General features: G+C 45.6%; 1 protein-coding gene across 2 annotated transcripts in view; it reads left to right on the top strand.

Moving 5' to 3' along the window:
* The window catches only part of TRIOBP (TRIO and F-actin binding protein), a 60,665-nt gene that overhangs the window by 28,198 nt on the left and 15,077 nt on the right, over positions 1 to 17,390 (top strand). For both annotated transcript variants that reach the window (XM_082240924.1, XM_082240923.1), the window contains exons 9-11: positions 14,883 to 14,939; positions 15,490 to 15,558; positions 16,924 to 17,013. In XM_082240924.1, coding sequence (XP_082097050.1) covers positions 14,883 to 14,939; positions 15,490 to 15,558; positions 16,924 to 17,013 — 216 coding nt within the window. The remainder of the gene's footprint in view (positions 1 to 14,882; positions 14,940 to 15,489; positions 15,559 to 16,923; positions 17,014 to 17,390) is intronic.

Genomic DNA, 17,390 nt, shown 5'->3' with positions numbered 1-17,390 from the left:
CTTTTCCATTATTTTGGCTGAAGCCTTGCCCCTCCGCTTCCTTATTGGCGCTTCTCTCTCTCTCTCTCTCTCTCTCTCTGTGCATTCGGGCAGCCGGGCTCCGCCCCCGCCTCCTCCTCCTCGCCTGCTCATTGGCTGCCCGCGACTTGCGCTCTGCAAAAGTTGCAAATTTGATCTCCCATTGGCTAGGAAGGGTCCTCCCAGGAAGTTTTAAAGAAAGAGAAAGAGAGGAAAAAAAGTTTATTCTGGGCGGATAGAAGAGGTTGGGAGCGCGGAGAGCGGAGGGAGAGAAAGGGGGAGGGTGGGGAAATGGACATCGAGGCTGCCGCCGCTACTGCTTGGAGGTGATTTCGATTTTGCCTTGCTGGGTTTTGAAAAGTAACCAGCGAACTTCTCTAACCGCTTTGAGCGCAGCCGGCAGCATGACGGTGAGTTGCCACTTTCTGGCTTGGTTTCCTTCCACCGTATTCGTGCAGTTGTTTCTGTTAAGGGGCTGGAGGGCAAGGACAGGTAGGCAGCTACTCCTCGGCCACAAGATCCGGATTCCTGCTTGGCGCGGGGCGGGTGGGGGGGGGGCTTCCTCTTGCGGCAGAAGAGGGGTGCTGGATTCCGTGCCAGTCTGCCGCCCCTTTTTTCCGCCCACCCTCCCATTCGTAAAGGTTTCCGGGCTAGACCTCCATCACACCCCCGGAGCTAACGTGCCCCTTCCTAGGCCCAGAGTTTCCTCAACGCTGCTGTTGTGCCGAGGCTGTCAGGATTCACACGTTCGAACACGGGCGTGGAGGACGAAGCGTTGCCGTGTTCCAGGGCCGTTAGAGACTATAGAGAGAGCACGATACATTTTTATTTTTTTAAGATCACCTTCCGCTTGGCTAGGCGCGTGCCAGTTCCGAGTTCAAAACAGGGCGACTGCGGAAAGAGTTCTGTGTTAACGGGAAACATGGGTCTCCATTTTTATTTTAATATTATATATTCTCTCCATTCCAAAAAGCGGGGTTAGGAAGCAAGCGATCTTCCTCGATGGACTCTGTTCCCACCCCTAAAATCGCCTCTGGAGAGCAGGCGTGTATGTAACCAGGAAGAGCTGCTGTCTCTGCGGCCGGGTTAGGGAAATGTTTCCCTGTCCGAGGAGGGATCGTTGCCTCTGGGAAGCTGCTTCCCGTCCTGGCCTTCGGAGGTGCTCCAGGAGCCAGTTTGCACAACTGCAGTCCTTCCTCCAGCCCCTTTCCTCCCCCACCCTGGCCTCCTGGGAGTGGGTGGGTGTGCTGCAATCATGGAATGGAGTCACTCTCTGTTTTGGACATGATCATTATGCTGTTTTTGGAAAAGCCCCGATTATTTCCCTTGTTTTGGCCTGTGTCTTTTTGCTTTCTTTTGCAATGTCAGAAAACATTACAAAGCAGCCAAAGGATTTAGAAAGCTCTGGGCCTGCCTCACCTTTTGGCCTTCCTGTTCTCTTCTAACTCTCCTATCTCTTCCTCCCTGCTTCTCCTCCTGCAGAGGTTTTTTAAGGGTCCAGTCCCCATCTCCATGGCTCATTGCAGACAGTGTCACAGAATCACAGAGTTTGAAGGGATCATGAGGGTCATTCTAGGCCAACCACCTGCAATGCAGGAATCTTTTGCCTAACGTGGGGCTTGAACCCACAACCCTGAGAATGAGTTTCCTATTCTACCTGAGTGAGCATTTAATGGGATTGCTGATCACAACTGGGACAGATAAGTGTGGTGTGCGTTCCTGATGGGGAGAGCAAGAAGTCTTGGCTGCTTCTTGCAAATGTTGCCTATAGGTCGCTGCATAGCTCACTTTCTGTTCTTGTACAGCAGGTGTGGAGAATATCTCTGGCCCTCCAGATGTTGCTGAACTACAATTCCCATCACCCTTGGCCATGCCAGCTGGGGCTGATGGGAGTTGTGGTCCGTGTTAGAAATGCAGCTATATATAATCTGATTGCCAAACAGCACCTTAAACTTGGATTACAGTTGCCACAATGGAGTGCCTAGGTGCTTTTTTGCAATTGAGTTTATTAATAATAATAATAATTCTATTTCTATATTGCTTTATATTTTAAAGAACAAATCTCACAGCACTTTACAACACATTAAAACATCAGATAAAACAATCCAGAATAAAACAAATTCAAGCTTTCAGGGAAATAGTTCAGGTCCTTCTCTAAGTGGCCTTTTGCTTCCCCCAGTCGCCAACCTGGCGTCCAGAGGATCTCTGTGTGGTCGCAATTGGACTTGCACCAGCCGCGAAACGCACCTGGTGCCTGGCTAATTTCTAACACTGGATGCGGTTCAGCAACAGCTGGAGAGCCAAAGGTTCCCTGGCTCTGTTGGGGACCAATGTCCACCAACCAGACATGGCTGAGCAGCTATAAACATTCCACCCCGCAATGCCTCCAGCCAGAATTTCCAATGATTAGGGGATGATGGAAATTATCATCCAGCAACATCTGGGGACCCAAGGATGAGGAAGGCTGCTGCTTTTGCTGCCAGCCCTGGTCTAATGGGAGATTTGTCAGGAGACTCCTACGTGAAAACTCCTGAAATCAAGAGGAGGCAAAAATGAATGAGCACATTGGCTCCTTTCCCTTCCTCTCTCCACCTCTGTAGCCATTGGCATTGTAGTTTGTGTGTGGAAAAAAGGCCCGGTGCAAATGAGGTGTATGTGATGGCAATTAGCTATGGCTGGCTGCGTGGGGAACGGAGGCATCATGCCTGCGCGCACATCTATATTAGGGGAAGGCAATGACCCACAGCTCTGAGCTCGGCGGTGAGTTCTCTTGGCCTGTGCTTCCTACAGCCTCACAACATCCTGCAGCCCTTCCTATCCTTCCTGGAGACACCGCTCCTTTTCCTCTCCCTCCACACCCTCTGGCACCCAAACCAAGCATAATTGCTAATGGAGTGGGAGAGGAAGAAACTGACATGTGAAAATGCTCTTCCCCCTGATTGAGGCCTGAAGGGTAGAATTGTAATAAGTTCCTCCCCCCCTTAACCCTTTTGCCTAACAGTGGCATAAATCCTAACCAAGCTCGCCCTGTTTGTTTTGCGTCCCCCCTGCCTTTTGTTGGGGGAGGCTGGGGAGGGGAGGGAGTGGGTGACTTTGGTCGATAGCCAAGCCTAGCAGAAAGGGAGCTGTTTTTAATCTCTAGGAGGGTTGGATTCCATCTCATCAGATACGCAAGACTGAAGTAGGCACCGCCACCCATTTTCCTCTGCCGGCGTGGTCTTGTTCCCAGTTCAGCATCTATTGGGTGCCTCCTCCTCCAGATCATTTCATGGCGCTTTGTTATCTGATTAACCTTCTCACTGCTTTTCCGAGCATAGAACATGGTTAACTAGATAGACTCACCCCAGGACAAATCTGGGCAGAAAGGAGATTGTAATCGGTGCTCATGTAAGGATTGGTTGGAAAGACGTGCCTCCTGATCCTCAGAGTTTCACCAAAAAGGGTGAGAAGGCAGAAGTTTAACAGGCGCATACCTAGAGCAATATTTATAGAAATACACGGAGAACCAGTCAGCTGTAGCTTTTGCCCATGTAGGGTATGTTGAGAATGTAATGAGCATTCGGCTCATTCTTTGTGCTCGTGGCAATTGGAAACATCTGATCCATGTATTGTATTGAGCCATACTCTGCCCTTTTGTCCTGCTGGGCAAACTCTGGTTTGCAATGGGCTGCAAAGCCAAACATATTTGGGATCCTGATTCAAACCATCATCTAGAGATGAAACACCAAACTACGGCTTGCTGCAAAGCAAAGTTTGGCTGCCTCTAAGTGCCATAGATAAGGGGGAAAGAGAACTTGTGAGGACAGGGTTGATGAGACCAAACCATGGTTTAGTTGATATGTCTGAACAAGCCCAGAGTAAAGTAGCTTTTATCATGACCCATCTGAGGCTACTCAGATCATGCCTCTCCATTCTCTCCCCACCGTCCTAAACTGGATTGGGGAGGCCTATAATGGCCCATGTGGCTTCGCAGGGGGGCATTGGGTAGTGATGTACCACCTCCTTTAATTGTCTGCTCTCCACACATTCTCTAGAGCTAGGCTGTTCCAGCAGTTCCCAAGGAGCAAAGCTTTCAGGTTACGGCCATTTACTGGCTTGAAATATCTTAGGAAAGCAGGAGTTGTGCCAGCCTAAATGCATGTTCCTGGCTGCTTCCCTAACCAATCTGAGTCCCAATCAAGATAAACCTTTGTCTTGGGTCTTGACTATTAGTTTCATCTTTTATTTTCCTTTCAGTTTTCCATTGTTGATAATAAGCTGCTCATGCATTCTTCTCATATGTGAAAATGTGCTAACCTGCACCCCAGTTGTGCCCATATGCCAATCCCTCTACACATTTCCAGCCAAGCATCTGCTGAGAAGCTCCTTGTGCAGTCTAGAACCCTGAACAATTAGGAGTCCAAACTGTGTGGCATATCTTCTCGTGGGCAGCAGGCTTCCTGCTAGGGGCACTTACACATGGAAGGCAGCATGGCCACACAAAGGGTCCATGATAGAAGCAGCAGGCCTCTTCCTCGTTCTCCCTTACACTATTCTGATTACGCGTGGAAAGTGAACACCCAAATAGGGCTGAGTTGTCTGTTCAATGTACGCTTTACAGGTGGGTTTGAAATCACTTAACTATTTAGGCATACAGTTCATCTCCCCACTCACGTTCAGGGAAGAGATTTGCAAATGTTCTGTCCTCAACTTTTATTCAAAATCGGAGTTCTTTCAGCTGCGTGTCCCACAATTAATCTTGAAAGATCATATGGAAGTATCCTGACTATTTTGATAGCCCTGTGAGGAGTTGTTCTGGCTAGGGAAGGGTTTCTAGCAGGGATTGCCGGCAGCTTTTTTTGCCCTCAAGTATGTTTGGAAAGTTACTAGCTAGCCTGCATGCACATACCTTTTTTTAAAAAAAGTAATCTGTGACATGGTAATAGACTGTTTTGTTGGGTGAGGCAGGAGAGACTTAATACGGAGTTTACAAAAGTGTTCCTGCTCTGTCACCTAAGGTTGATTTTTTACTCCAGGTAAGCAACTAGCTGAATGCCTGTTTAAAAAACACATGACCATGCTACTTGAAAGATCATATTACTAGTGTTGTGAATCAGGACAATGTTGTAAAGCATAGATTAATTGTGCACCCAGCAGAAGGATTTGCATTTAAAAATTAGGAAGTAGAGACACATCAAAGCTTTTAAAGAAAGCAGAAGACATCGTTTTCTCCCCTTCCCTTCCATTCCACCCTCCCTTGCTTAACTGTTTCTGTGGGTTGTTGTGGTTTTTTTTTACATCTACAGTCACCTGAATTGCCCCACAACAAATCTAGTTTGTTGGCAAACTGGGCACATGGTACACTGATGCTAACTGCTTCTGTGTGGTAGTGATGAAGATCCATTAATATCCTGGTTGTGGAATATTATGTTTCTGGTATTTAGCTACTACTATCTGCACCACTTTATTTTTATTTAAATAAAAAAAATATTTGCTGCTTTTCTACTTACATTCAAAGTACAGTGGTGCCCCGCAAGACGAATGCCTCGCAAGACGAAAAACTCGCTAGACGAAAGAGTTTTCCGTTTTTGCATTGCTTCGCTAGACGAATTTCCCTATGGGCTTGCTTCGCAAGACGAAAACGTCTTGCGCTTTTTTTTAAAGCCGCTTGAAGAGGCGCAGTTGCGACGGGCCGTGCTTCGCAAGACGAAAAACATCGCAAGACGAAAAGACTCGCGGAACGAATTCTTTTCGTCTTGCGAGGCACCACTGTAGCTACTGGCAATGCTGCTTTTGACGCTGCTTTGGTTCCTGCAGCAAGTTGTTTGCATAGATCTTAACTCGTTACAATTCCTTCTTTGCTTGAACCCGCACGGCTGGCTTTGCACGATAGATGCGCACAGGTGTAGCTGAAAGGCAGTGCATGAAGATTTGCAGGAATGCATCCCTAATTATTATTGCATAATTATAGGATTATTGTATAATCTTAGAAGGCGCATAGCTGTGACTGTCATGAAGGGACCCCACACCTCTGAATTTGCCACTACACTGATAGATAAGACTCTGAGCTCCATAAAATGATTATCCAGAGTGGAAGCGGGAGCCAGACTCCACAGCAGGATAATGCATCACTAAGCGTAAGAACTTTCTTATTGCTGGTCAAACTTCATTAGTGAAAACCAGATGTGGAATGGGTTAAAAGACCCTAAGCAAAGGAACAGCATGCTGTGTTTGGGTTTTTTTCCTTGTAGCCGATATTGTGTCCTCCTTATCTCATCCCTATCTGTCACACAACCTATTTTTAATAAAGTGTGTGTTTGTTTTTCCTTGCCCTGGATACCATGCACTGTTTACTTTAATGGGGGCCTTCAGCTGGGGTGAGCTGGACAACTGACTTGATGGAGTTTGAATCCTGAATAATTTTGATTGGGATGTGGATTCTTTCCATGTTATCAACGTAAACAGGGTTTTTTAATGCCAGTTTTTGGTGTGTAGGGAAAGGGATGTGCAGTTCAGGTGGTTTAGAGGTTGATCTTGGCTGGAAGTGGGACTTTTCTACAAGTTCCCAGGATTCCTTGGGGCAACCCATGACTCTTTAAAGTGGTATGGTGCTTCTAATGTGTAGTGCGGATGCAGCCAAACTTAGGTCTTCCTGCAGATCAGATCCAGCTCTCTGTTCATTGGCCCTCTGTTACCAGATGTCCTCTCACCGAGCTTTTGGGTAGTGGTTTGGGTGAGCCCTTGTGCTTGCCTTAACTTTTGTCCACTTAAATTTTCTAGACTGGTTTTCACTATTTTTAATGTGTGATTTACACATAGAAAAGATCTGCCATTTTGACAATATCTACTTCCTTTTTCAGTTGCCCCAATGGAAAATAGACAAGGAGAGGAAATGCGGTGCTGGGGTGTCTTAGTGATTCTGTTACAAATTGCCATATCATTTCTGTTGGGGTCCAAAGCATAAAACGTTGTGCCACTTTAATCATCATAACAGCCTGTTGAAGAGGGTCAATACATTAGTAACTTTGCCAGAACAGCTAGTAAGATTTGCGAGTGAACAGGGATTAAAATCTGATTCCTCACAGCAGAATTCTCCTCTTTTGCACCAGACGTGGGTCAGTTGCTATTACAGTGGTGCCTCGCAAGACGAAAATAATTCGTTTCGCGAGTCTTTTCGTCTTGCGAAGCACGGTCCGTCGCAACTGCGCCTCTTCAAGCGGCTTTAAGAAAAAAGTGCAAGACGTTTTCGTCTTGCGAAGCAAGCCCATAGGGAAATTCGTCTAGTGAAGCAACGCAAAACCGAAAAACCCTTTCGTCTAGCGAGTTTTTGTCTTGCGAGGCATTCGTCTTGCGGGGCACCACTGTATGTGCCAAACCCACCCAACTACCCTTCTCTCTCTTGTCAGTCTTGGGACTGGCTTTCTCCAGCATCCTTTTCCAGCTCGGCCTTCTGGTTTGTTCCAGGACCAGATAGACTCTGTGGTGAGGATGTAACCAGCCATGAATTGAGCTTTCACCCTCAGGAGGTTAAATATCTTCCATACTCTCAGGAAATTATGGACTGCCTTTTTATTCAGGCTAGTTGCATGCTCACCACTGGACCGAATTATCTCCATACAAGCCTTCTGAGCTTTCTTTCTTGTTCCTCCTTTACCCGTTTGGGCCATCCTATGCAATTCCTTTCCTTCTTTTGGTGCTTGCGTTCTTTGCACTCTATTATCATGCTCCCCCCTGTAGACCTGCTTTTGCCGGCTCAGCATATTTAATTCCCTTTAATCTTTTCATGCAATGCAGCCGATTCATCCCTCCGATCAGTTTGGCTTTGTTTCTGTGTCAAATGGCATGGTGTCGTAAGACGAAACACAACACACGGCAGTGCTGCTAAATTGCTTTGGCTGTTTCCTGCAGAATCATGCAACGGTCATCTTAAAATTGGCATTTCCTGCTGATCCTCCAGATGTGCTTAGCCTACCACTCCCATCAGCCCTGACCATTAGCCATGCTGGCTGGTTTGAACTTGACAGAGAGTTCAGAGTCCAGCAATATCACAGGTTCACACTGTATAATATGGAAGATCCACAAGCTGAAGCCTGCAGCTCTCCATCATTTTACTGTTGCCATCATACAGGGTTAAATTTTATCCTTGCGCTTTTTCCACTGGGGAAAATGCCTGACACACCATGCATCTTTCTTAGATAAATGTGCTCCATCTCATTACTTTGATGTTTGTTGCGGCTACTACTTGTGTGCTATCTTGCTTCTAATCTGCGTGACGGCCCAGTCTATTTGGACTCAAAATGCCATGGAGACGCAGTACAACATTTGGCTGCAAAAATGCAAATATATTACACATGCTGCATTCCTTTGGCCCCTTTTGAAACCTGGGTGTAACTGGCTCGAGTGATCCATTATAATCGCTTGCTGTTTATTGTTCATGTTTCTGTAACCATCTAAATACCTAGGGATTTTCTTGCAAAACTCCTCGTGTATTTCTTCTTCTGGGAATTAGCAACCCAGACATTGGTGGTTAATCTGGAATGAGATGGAGGAAACTAGGAAGTGGATAAGAGCATGGTTCTCTGGTTTGGTAAATGATGCAATGATGCTTCTGGTGCATCAAATGTTTTACAGTGGTGCCCCGCAAGACGAAAGGGTTTTTCGGTTTTGCATTGCTTCGCTAGACGAATTTCCCTATGGGCTTGCTTCGCAAGACGAAAATGTCTTGCGCTTTTTTCTTAAAGCCGCTTGAAGAGGCGCAGTTGCGACAGACCGTGCTTCGCAAGACGAAAAGATTCGCGGAACGAATTCTTTTAGTCTTGCGAGGCACCACTGTATTACTGTACAACATATGTGGTATTCTGGGATCAAATGGGACTGACTCTTAATGAAGCTAGAACAGCAATCCTAACGAATCTGAAGTCATTGGAGATGATCTAGATTTGTTGTTGCCTTGCACAGTGCTGCTAGTGTTACTTGAATTTAGCATTGCTTGTTGTGACCCAGGGGCGGGTGGGCAATGGAGTAAAATTGAAGCTCATGGTTAATTGCACATTTTTTAGCATAGCCATCTTAAATTGTTGTTGAATGGAATCTGCATACATTTAAAATACACGACTTCTCCCAAATAATTCTGGGAACTGTAGTTAACCCCACACAGTTCCCAGTACCTTTAAACTACAGTTCCCAGGATTCTTTGGATGGAGCGGGAAATGTATGGTGCATACACAGTCCTAGGACCTGGACCAGCTGGTTTAAATTACGAGAAAGACCGTCAGGAAGAACTTTGTGAAAGTATGAGCCATTTTGCAGGGAAAGCAGACTGCCTCAGAAAGTTGTGGGCTTTACTTGGTTCAATATTTTTAGGCCTCTGCTAATTGGAGATGCTGTAGCAACAGATTTTCTGCATTGGCAAATGGTTGGGCTTCATTTTGTTTGAGATCCCTTCCCATTCTATGATTCTAACTGCTGTTGCTTGCTGCTGTTTGCACCATTTTCTACCTTCCGCCGTGATTTCTAGTTGCCTTTCTGGGAAGCAGAATGGGCACTGGCTTCCTAACTCAGCACATTCTGACAGTGTTCTTCAGTGGCTCTTCACTCCTTTCCCTCCCTCCCTCCCCCAATGTGCTGCCCAAGCAATTGTTTCGGTATTCATGCTCTAGCAATGTTTAGACTGCGGTCATTTTTTTATCACATCCCAATTGTCAGCATGAGTTCCTTGGCTTCCTGTGACTTTTTCATTCTTGCCTCGTTGCTGGCCAAGGGAGGCCTTTTGGTTTCAACCGGATGGCTCATCACTCCACTTCCGAGTTGATTTGTAACGTGACGTCTCTGTTGATCTGAGGCAACAAAAAGACCATTGGGGCGTATGTATGTCTGGGTTGGAAAGGACAATTCTGTGTGTTTTTTCAAATTTGCTAAAAACGCTTGACTCCCGCACTAGACTTTTAGGCCATATTCATGCGATACATTTAAAGCACTATGATCCCGTTTTAAACAGTTGTTGCTTCCCCTGAATATTTTTGGGAAATGTATATTAAGGGTGCTGAGATGATGATGATGATAATAATAATAATAAATAATTAATTATTTATTTATATCCCGCCCATGGGGCGGCTTCCAAAAAAATATTAAAATACTGTAATACATCAAACATTAAAAGCTTCCCTAAACAGGACTGCCTTCAGATGTCTTCTAAAAGTCTGGTAGTTGTTGTTCTCTTTGACATCTGGTGGGAGGGTGTTCCACAGGGAGGGCGCCACTACCGAGAAGGCCCTCTGCCTGGTTCCCTGTAACTTGGCTTCTCGCAGTGAGGGAACCGCCAGAAGGCCCTCGGCACTGGACCTCAGTGTCCAGGTAGAACGATGGGGGTGGAGACGCTCCTTCAGGTATACTGGATCGAGGCCGTTTAGGGCTTTAAAGTTCAGCACCAACACTTTGAATTGTGCTCGGAAACATACTGGGAGCCAATGTAGGTCTTTCAAAACCGGTGTTATATGGTCTTGGCGGCCACTCCCAGTCACCAGTCTAGCTGCCGCATTCTGGATTAATTGCAGTTTCCGGGTTACCTTCAAAGGTAGCCCCACATAGAGTGCATTGCAGTAGTCGAAGCGGGAGATAACCAGAGCATGCACCACTCTGGCGAGACAGTCCACAGGCAGATAGGGTCTCAGCCTACGTACCAGATGGAGCTGGTGAACGGCTGCCCTGGACACAGATTTGACCTGTGTCTCCATGGACAGCTGTGAGTCCAAAATGACTCCCAGGCTGCGCACCTGGTCCTTCAGGGGCACAGTTACCCCATTCAGGACCAGGGAATCCTCCACACCTGCCCGCCTCCTGTCCTCCAAAAACAGTACTTCTGTCTTGTCAGGATTCAACCTCAATCTGTTAGCCGCCATCCATCCTCCAACCACCTCCTGAGAGTTGTTAGGAGAACCCTATTCCCCTCCCAAAGCTACAATTCCCAGAGTTCGCTATGAAGAGGGATTGATTTACACCACTCTGGGAATTTGTAGCTCTGTGAGTGAAATAAGGGTCTTCTAACAACTCTCAGCACCCTTAACAAACTACAGTCCCCATAATTATTTGGAGGAAGCCACAACTGTTTAAAGTGGTATCATAGTGCTTTAAATGTATGGTTTGAATGTGGCCTTAAAGGGGTGCCTGGAAATGGGTAAAAGACAATGCAACGAGATCTCTCTTGGAGACTGGCTGCATACCTGAACAAAAGCCACTGTATGCATCCAAGACAAAATTAAAAATGTCACTATTGAATGCAAGTGTTGCTTCTACACTTGCTCCAGGAGGAAGGATCTGCCAAATTTGGTGTATGCTCCACTTTTTGTCGTCATCGTGGGTGCATTGTTGTTACTGTTGTTGTTAAATAATAACAACTCTTTTATTATTTTAAAATTTTAAATTTTATTATACATTTTTACAGTAAAGTAAATAGGAATTGGGGGAGGGAAGAAACAAAAGAAGACACAGGATAACATAACAATAACAGAATGACATTAAAATGTTAATAATAATAATCCTAAAAGGTAGGGATCATTCCGTGGCAACTTAACAAGTTGCAAAACAATAAAGTGGAACAAACAACGTCCGATCCCTTTTAAAAGTTAAACGTTCTTCTGGGTTTGAGAGTTTTAAATCCTTCTGTACGGATGGGCAGAGGTGCAACTGTACCTCGGCAGAGAAAGGGTGGTTTGAGCATGAAGCAGTGAGGACGTGAGGACCGCACAGTCCCATTTGTTGACTTTGCGTCCCCTGCCTCCTCCCTGGGGTGTTTAGCAATCCTGGAGGTGCAGAGTGAAGGAGCCTGGGTCACCTGGCTCTGGTTTCCATGTGGCTTTTCTTTCCCCTCCTTCCTGTTGACATCCAGTCCCTGCAATCGGACACCCCAGCCCAGCCCGGGCAGCGATAGGCTGGGAATGGCAGTTGTAGCAACAGGTGGCCCTGCCCCGTGTCCAATCCGGTTGTACCGTTTGGGGCGGGCCGGGACTCCTCTGTGCTTTGAGCCTGCCTGCCTGCCTGCCATAACCTTGGGTGTAACCCAATAACTCAGCCTTGGGAGATGAAAGCAGGGAAAGTTTCGCTGAGCTGGGTTTGCAAAATCACCTGGCCACCCTTACGGATGCTTTCTTAGGAAAACTGCAGGGAACTCTGAGCACCCACCTGGAAGGAGCTGCTTCCCACTCTTACCTTCTTCCCAGGTGTGGAGGATGTGGCAGGATGTGGCACGGTGGCTGGACAGCTTTCCTGCGAATGGCCATCTTGATGCAGATGACTCTCTGGTATGGATATGTCCCCTTCTGCTTTTCCCATTTCAGGGGTGGAGAGAGGCACCTGTCTGGTCTCGCTATGGCATGGAAACCCATCTTGAAGTCTCAGGATTGTAGAATCCCAGATATACACCTACTGGCTTGTGTTCAGACTGGGCCTGAGGCACCCCCAATTCCTTTTTGAGGAAAAGCAGATCTTCCCTGCCTCACTAGGAACGGATCTATGTGGAGCTATGTGGGGAAGCAGAGTAAATGAAACCTCTGCAAGGCAGGCAGCGTCATTAGCAAAGTTGAAACGGTTCTGAAAAGTACCGAAATCCAAGAGAATTGGAGGAGAGGCAAGATAGGAAGGTTTTTGTGTGTAGTGGGGGTACATTTTGCTTGTGAATGGGGGTGTATCTGGCTTGCTGCTTTTGATACCTTTATTTGTCCCTCCGTTCCCCCTTGATATTTATAGTAAGCGGTGCGTCCAAATATTTAATTGTTTTCTCCGGATTTTTATTGTGTGTGTGCTGTGTGGGTGGGAGCTATGCCCATGTTTGATTTTGTGAAGCAAGAGGGATGAATGTTGCTCTATGTCAGCTGTTCTGAACTGGGAGGCAAAACTGGTTCGGCTGTAGCAGCCGTTTGGCGAGAGAGTGAGTGAGTGTGTGGCATTTTGGCTTTGATTTCGCATGGCATCCACCCTGTTTCTGTTGACTGTGCACAAGGCCTTTGCCAGCAGATGGGGTGATGGTGGAAAGTGGGGGGGCAGGTTGAACCTCCCTTGCGCTTCAAGAAAAGTGCTTTTAATCTCAGATCTGACTTGTTCCATAGCCTTGGGCAAGTAATTTTAATATATTGTATGTTTACTCCTCTCTTGTGTGGACATGACAAAACGAATGCTTGTTTGCTTGTTCAAACGAAAGCTGATGAAAATACGCTTTGGATTCTTTTTTCATTTTCACAAACAAAACAGAACCCAGTCTTTCTACTTCATGGTAATGATTCTAGTTAATAATGAAAAGATGCAATTTCTGAAGGAAAGCTAATGATAGGAAGTGGTCTGTCCATTTTTTCAAATCATTTCTCTCACCTTGACACAATATTCATTATGGGTGAGGAAATCATTGGGGGAGGGCCAGAATTACTTGCAGAAATGAGCAGGTATGAATTTTTATACTATTCAACAGTGGAGTGGACTCCCTCGAGAAGTTGTGGACTCTCCTTTCTTAGAGGCTTTTAAGCAGAGGTTGGATGGCCATATGTCAGGGATGCTTTAGTTGAGATTCCCCTATTGAAGGGGGGTGGACTAGATGACCCCTGGCATCCCTTTCAACTCTAAGGTGCTATGATTCGGTACTACAGTGATGCTGTAAGTGTTACTCAAAATCTGAACTGAAATAATTTAGCAGCATCCCTAATGAATACGTAATTTAAATCTGGTGTCTCCTGTTTCTCTGTTCCTGGTGTGCTGCTTACAAAAGAAATTGTTAGATGCTGTGTGCTATCTGATTGAATCAGGAGGCTCATTCACTGTTTATGTATTTGTATATACACTCAGCATTGTGGGTTTTTTAAACAAAAACCAAAGAACCAGATAAATATATATTATGTTTTGGCGTCAGGAAAATACAGTGCGGTTAAAATCAAAATGCTTAACACCCACAAAAAAGCTCACAGTAGCATCAATTAATGGTAAGCTTAAGATTGTGCAATTATTTATTATTGCATTTATATCCCACTTTCCCCCCTGTGAGCTTTAAGTTGGCACATACGGTTTTCACAACAACCCTCTTAGGTAGCTTAGGCTGCGAAACAGTGACTGGTCCAAGGTCACACAGTGAGCTTCATGGCTGAGTGGGGATTTGAACCCTGATCTCCCAGGTCCTCATCAGACACTCTAACCATTGCACCATGTTTGCTGGGGATAATTGCTCCTCTCCAAAGAACAGAAATCCCTAGAGTGCTGAACTGTAATAGTTATTTGGACAAGGCAAATTAGATCTAGCTCGAATTTTCTCTCTTGGAGTGCTTTAACCAGGGGCATAGTAAAAAGTCTGGGGTGCCTCTCTTTTTTTAAAAAAAATTTCTGAATCAGCTTAAGGGTCTGTCTGGTCCTGCCTTCCTTGATCTGCAGATGTTTTGGCCTCGCATCAGCCCCAGCCAGCAGGCTCAATAGTCAGGGGCCAGGGAATTCTACTTCAAACCTTCTGCAGGCGGGCAGGTTGGGGAAATGTATCCTTTTCATTTTTGCACAACCAGAGACTAGCCAGACACCTCCTCTGCTCGTTACAAGTAAGCGTAGAACTTGATTCTTCTAATTGCCACAAGTGTCATCTTTCTACGCTCCACTTTTCCAGATATTTATTTCAACCATTTAATCCATCTTAATTACAATTGTGTGTGCATGGTATACAGAAACTCAGCCCATTATTTTCATCATATACAGACTATAAAATCAGAATTCAGTGATAACACCTGCTAGAATAAAAAGAAAGTCTTCATTTTTTTGTTCAGGTATTGTTAGATCTCAGACATACAGATTTCTTGTAGACGTCTACATTTGTCTTCGATCTCATGCGATTTCATAAATGTGTGTTTTCCCCTCCCTCTTTCCAGCCGGATCTTCTCAATTTCAAGAAGGGATGGATGTCCATATTGGAGGAGCCAGGAGAGGTAAGTCCAAAGAGATAAGTGTATTCCTCTTCTCCCTCCTCCCCAATAAGCAGCAGGGACGACTGCTGCTTTTGACTTCCCTTCATGGTTGAATGTGCTGTTTCTTGGAAGCTTTTCTTGTGCTTGGTGCGTGAAAATCTCTCCGGATTTTAAAAACAAGCCAATAAACGTACAGAAAACGAACCTCTCTGGAGCAACCTTGCAGAATTCCTTTTTTGGAATGAAATGGATGCACAGCTGAGAACCTGGGAATCCCAAGACTAGGCCTTCTTACTGCTACTTTTACCTAGCATGCTTTGTGTATGCCACAACCCCTGTTGCACGTTTCCTGTCAATCGCTGCCCTACATCTCATTGAATAAACGCTGGGAGGGAGGTGTCTCCTGAGCAGATGGAGTGGTCAGAGTTGAGTTTGGCACCTTCTTTTTTTATTGAGTGTAAGTTTGAGAGGTCAATGAACGCTGTGCACTTCCGTCGACGTTTTAATTTAGCTCTCCCCTCTTGTCTTGCCCTCCCCCTTTTCCTTCCCTTTTTAATGGTTCTGTCTGCAGTGGACGAAGCATTGGTTTGTGTTGACAGACTCGAGCCTGAGGTATTACAGGGACTCCAATGCTGAGGAGGTAAGAAAAGCTTCCTGGCCTTCATGACCTCTCCTGCACAGGGGGGATCTTGCACAGCGATGGAGAGAAATTTACAGGTGTTCTTTGTTAAAAGCACAGCATACCATTATTACCTCTTGTTTCCAATTTTCAGGTTGTGAGTGTCGTTCCTTGTGTAGCCCACACAGCACCACACAAGCACAGGTCCTGGCTGCACCATGTGTTTGTTTAATAATAATAATAATAATAATTTCCTCAGCCACTCTGGGCGGCTTACAACATATCTAAAAACATCAATCCTTAAAAACCTCCCTAAACAGGACTGCCTCCAGATGTCTTCTAAAAGTCAGATACAGTCGTACCTTAGATCCCGAAAGCCTTGCGAATCAAATGTTTTGGCTTCCTGCAGCCAATCAGAAGCCGCACCTTGGTTTCTGAACATTTTGGAAGTCGAACAGACTTCTGGAAGGGATTACGTTCAACTTCAGAGGTACAACTGTAGTTGTTTATGTCCTTATATGTCCTTGGCATCTGATGGGAGGATGCCCTAAATTTGTTTCACAAGATTTAGATACCACTTTATTGTAATAAAACCTCCAAGCAGTTTATAAAACTACAAGTAAGAAACTGTTAAAAGCAGTGATTTAAAACATTCAAAATGTAATCAGAATCACCGATCAGCTAAAAACCTGATTGAAACACATGCAGATATTTTACATTGTCTGGATAGGTTTTCTTAAACAAAAAGGTTTTTTTGCAGCAGCCACAAAGAGTACAGTGAAGGTGCTGCCTGATATTAATAGAGTGGTTTAACAATGAATCCCCCTTCCTTGGGAACTTGCTTTAAATGTATGGTGCAGATGTACGCAGGGGAGGGATTGGCAGGCTTGGGGGAAATCAATTTTGCAAAAGTGCAAGAATCTTTGAGGGGGTGGAACCCAAACCAGCTCAAGGAGGACTGAGCATGCTCAGTGCTGACCCCAATGCTGACTGTTGGTCTAAAAATAGAAAACTGGAGGGGTGGGAGTGGGAATGGCTGGAATCCTGAACACATCACACTGCAACACTTTGTTACAGTTTCTGCTTGTTGGACATTATTATTTGGGGGGGGGCAAGCAAAAGTGTACATGGGACACAGCTTGTAAGGGCAGAGTGGAAACTATGGGAATCCTATATCCTATTTTCTATTAACTGAGGAGGAATAGTAAACTAGAAGTTTAATAATGTCAGGTCTGTGGGGTATGGGGGGAAATATTGGAAATTAGATAGGATGTGATAGACAAGTGCAGTGTGTGTGTGTGTACATGTACATGCATGCTTTTTGTTGGTGGTGATGCTACTAAGTGAGGTTCCTTGTTTAAGCTGATTGTGTGGTGTTCATTTCAGGCCGATGAACTGGATGGAGAGATTGACCTTCGCTCTTGCACCGACGTGACAGAATATGCAGTGCAGCGGAACTATGGCTTCCAGATACACGTGAGTGCTTAGAACCCGTAGAGTCTGGATGGAGCAGAAAGGCCATCTGGCCTATGCGTATTTTAGATTATTAGATACTGCTGCAATAACCATGTTGTTTGAAGTGCGGAGGTGGGGTAGATATTTCTGCCTGCAGTTCACTTCAGTCCTTAATTATATAGTGTACAAGTTCTTCATTCTAACACCAGGGCACATATGTTGGGTGGTTGAGTGGCAAGGGGCTTCTTCTATTCTTGGCCCAATTCTTGATTGATAACGTTGCTCCTCGAGGAAAGGAAGAGGTACCACAGCCCATGGACACACTTCCAGGTGGCAAGCGCCCCTGGGGATGCTTGGAGAGGGTTGTCTGCTGCCAGCTTCAGTGAGCTCTCTTTTCT

Source organism: Podarcis vaucheri, assembly GCF_965113315.1.
Source record: "Podarcis vaucheri genome assembly, chromosome: 10".
Taxonomy (NCBI): domain Eukaryota; kingdom Metazoa; phylum Chordata; class Lepidosauria; order Squamata; family Lacertidae; genus Podarcis; species Podarcis vaucheri.
Note: the sequence above shows the minus strand (reverse complement) of the source record. Positions and strands in the feature narration are given on the sequence as shown.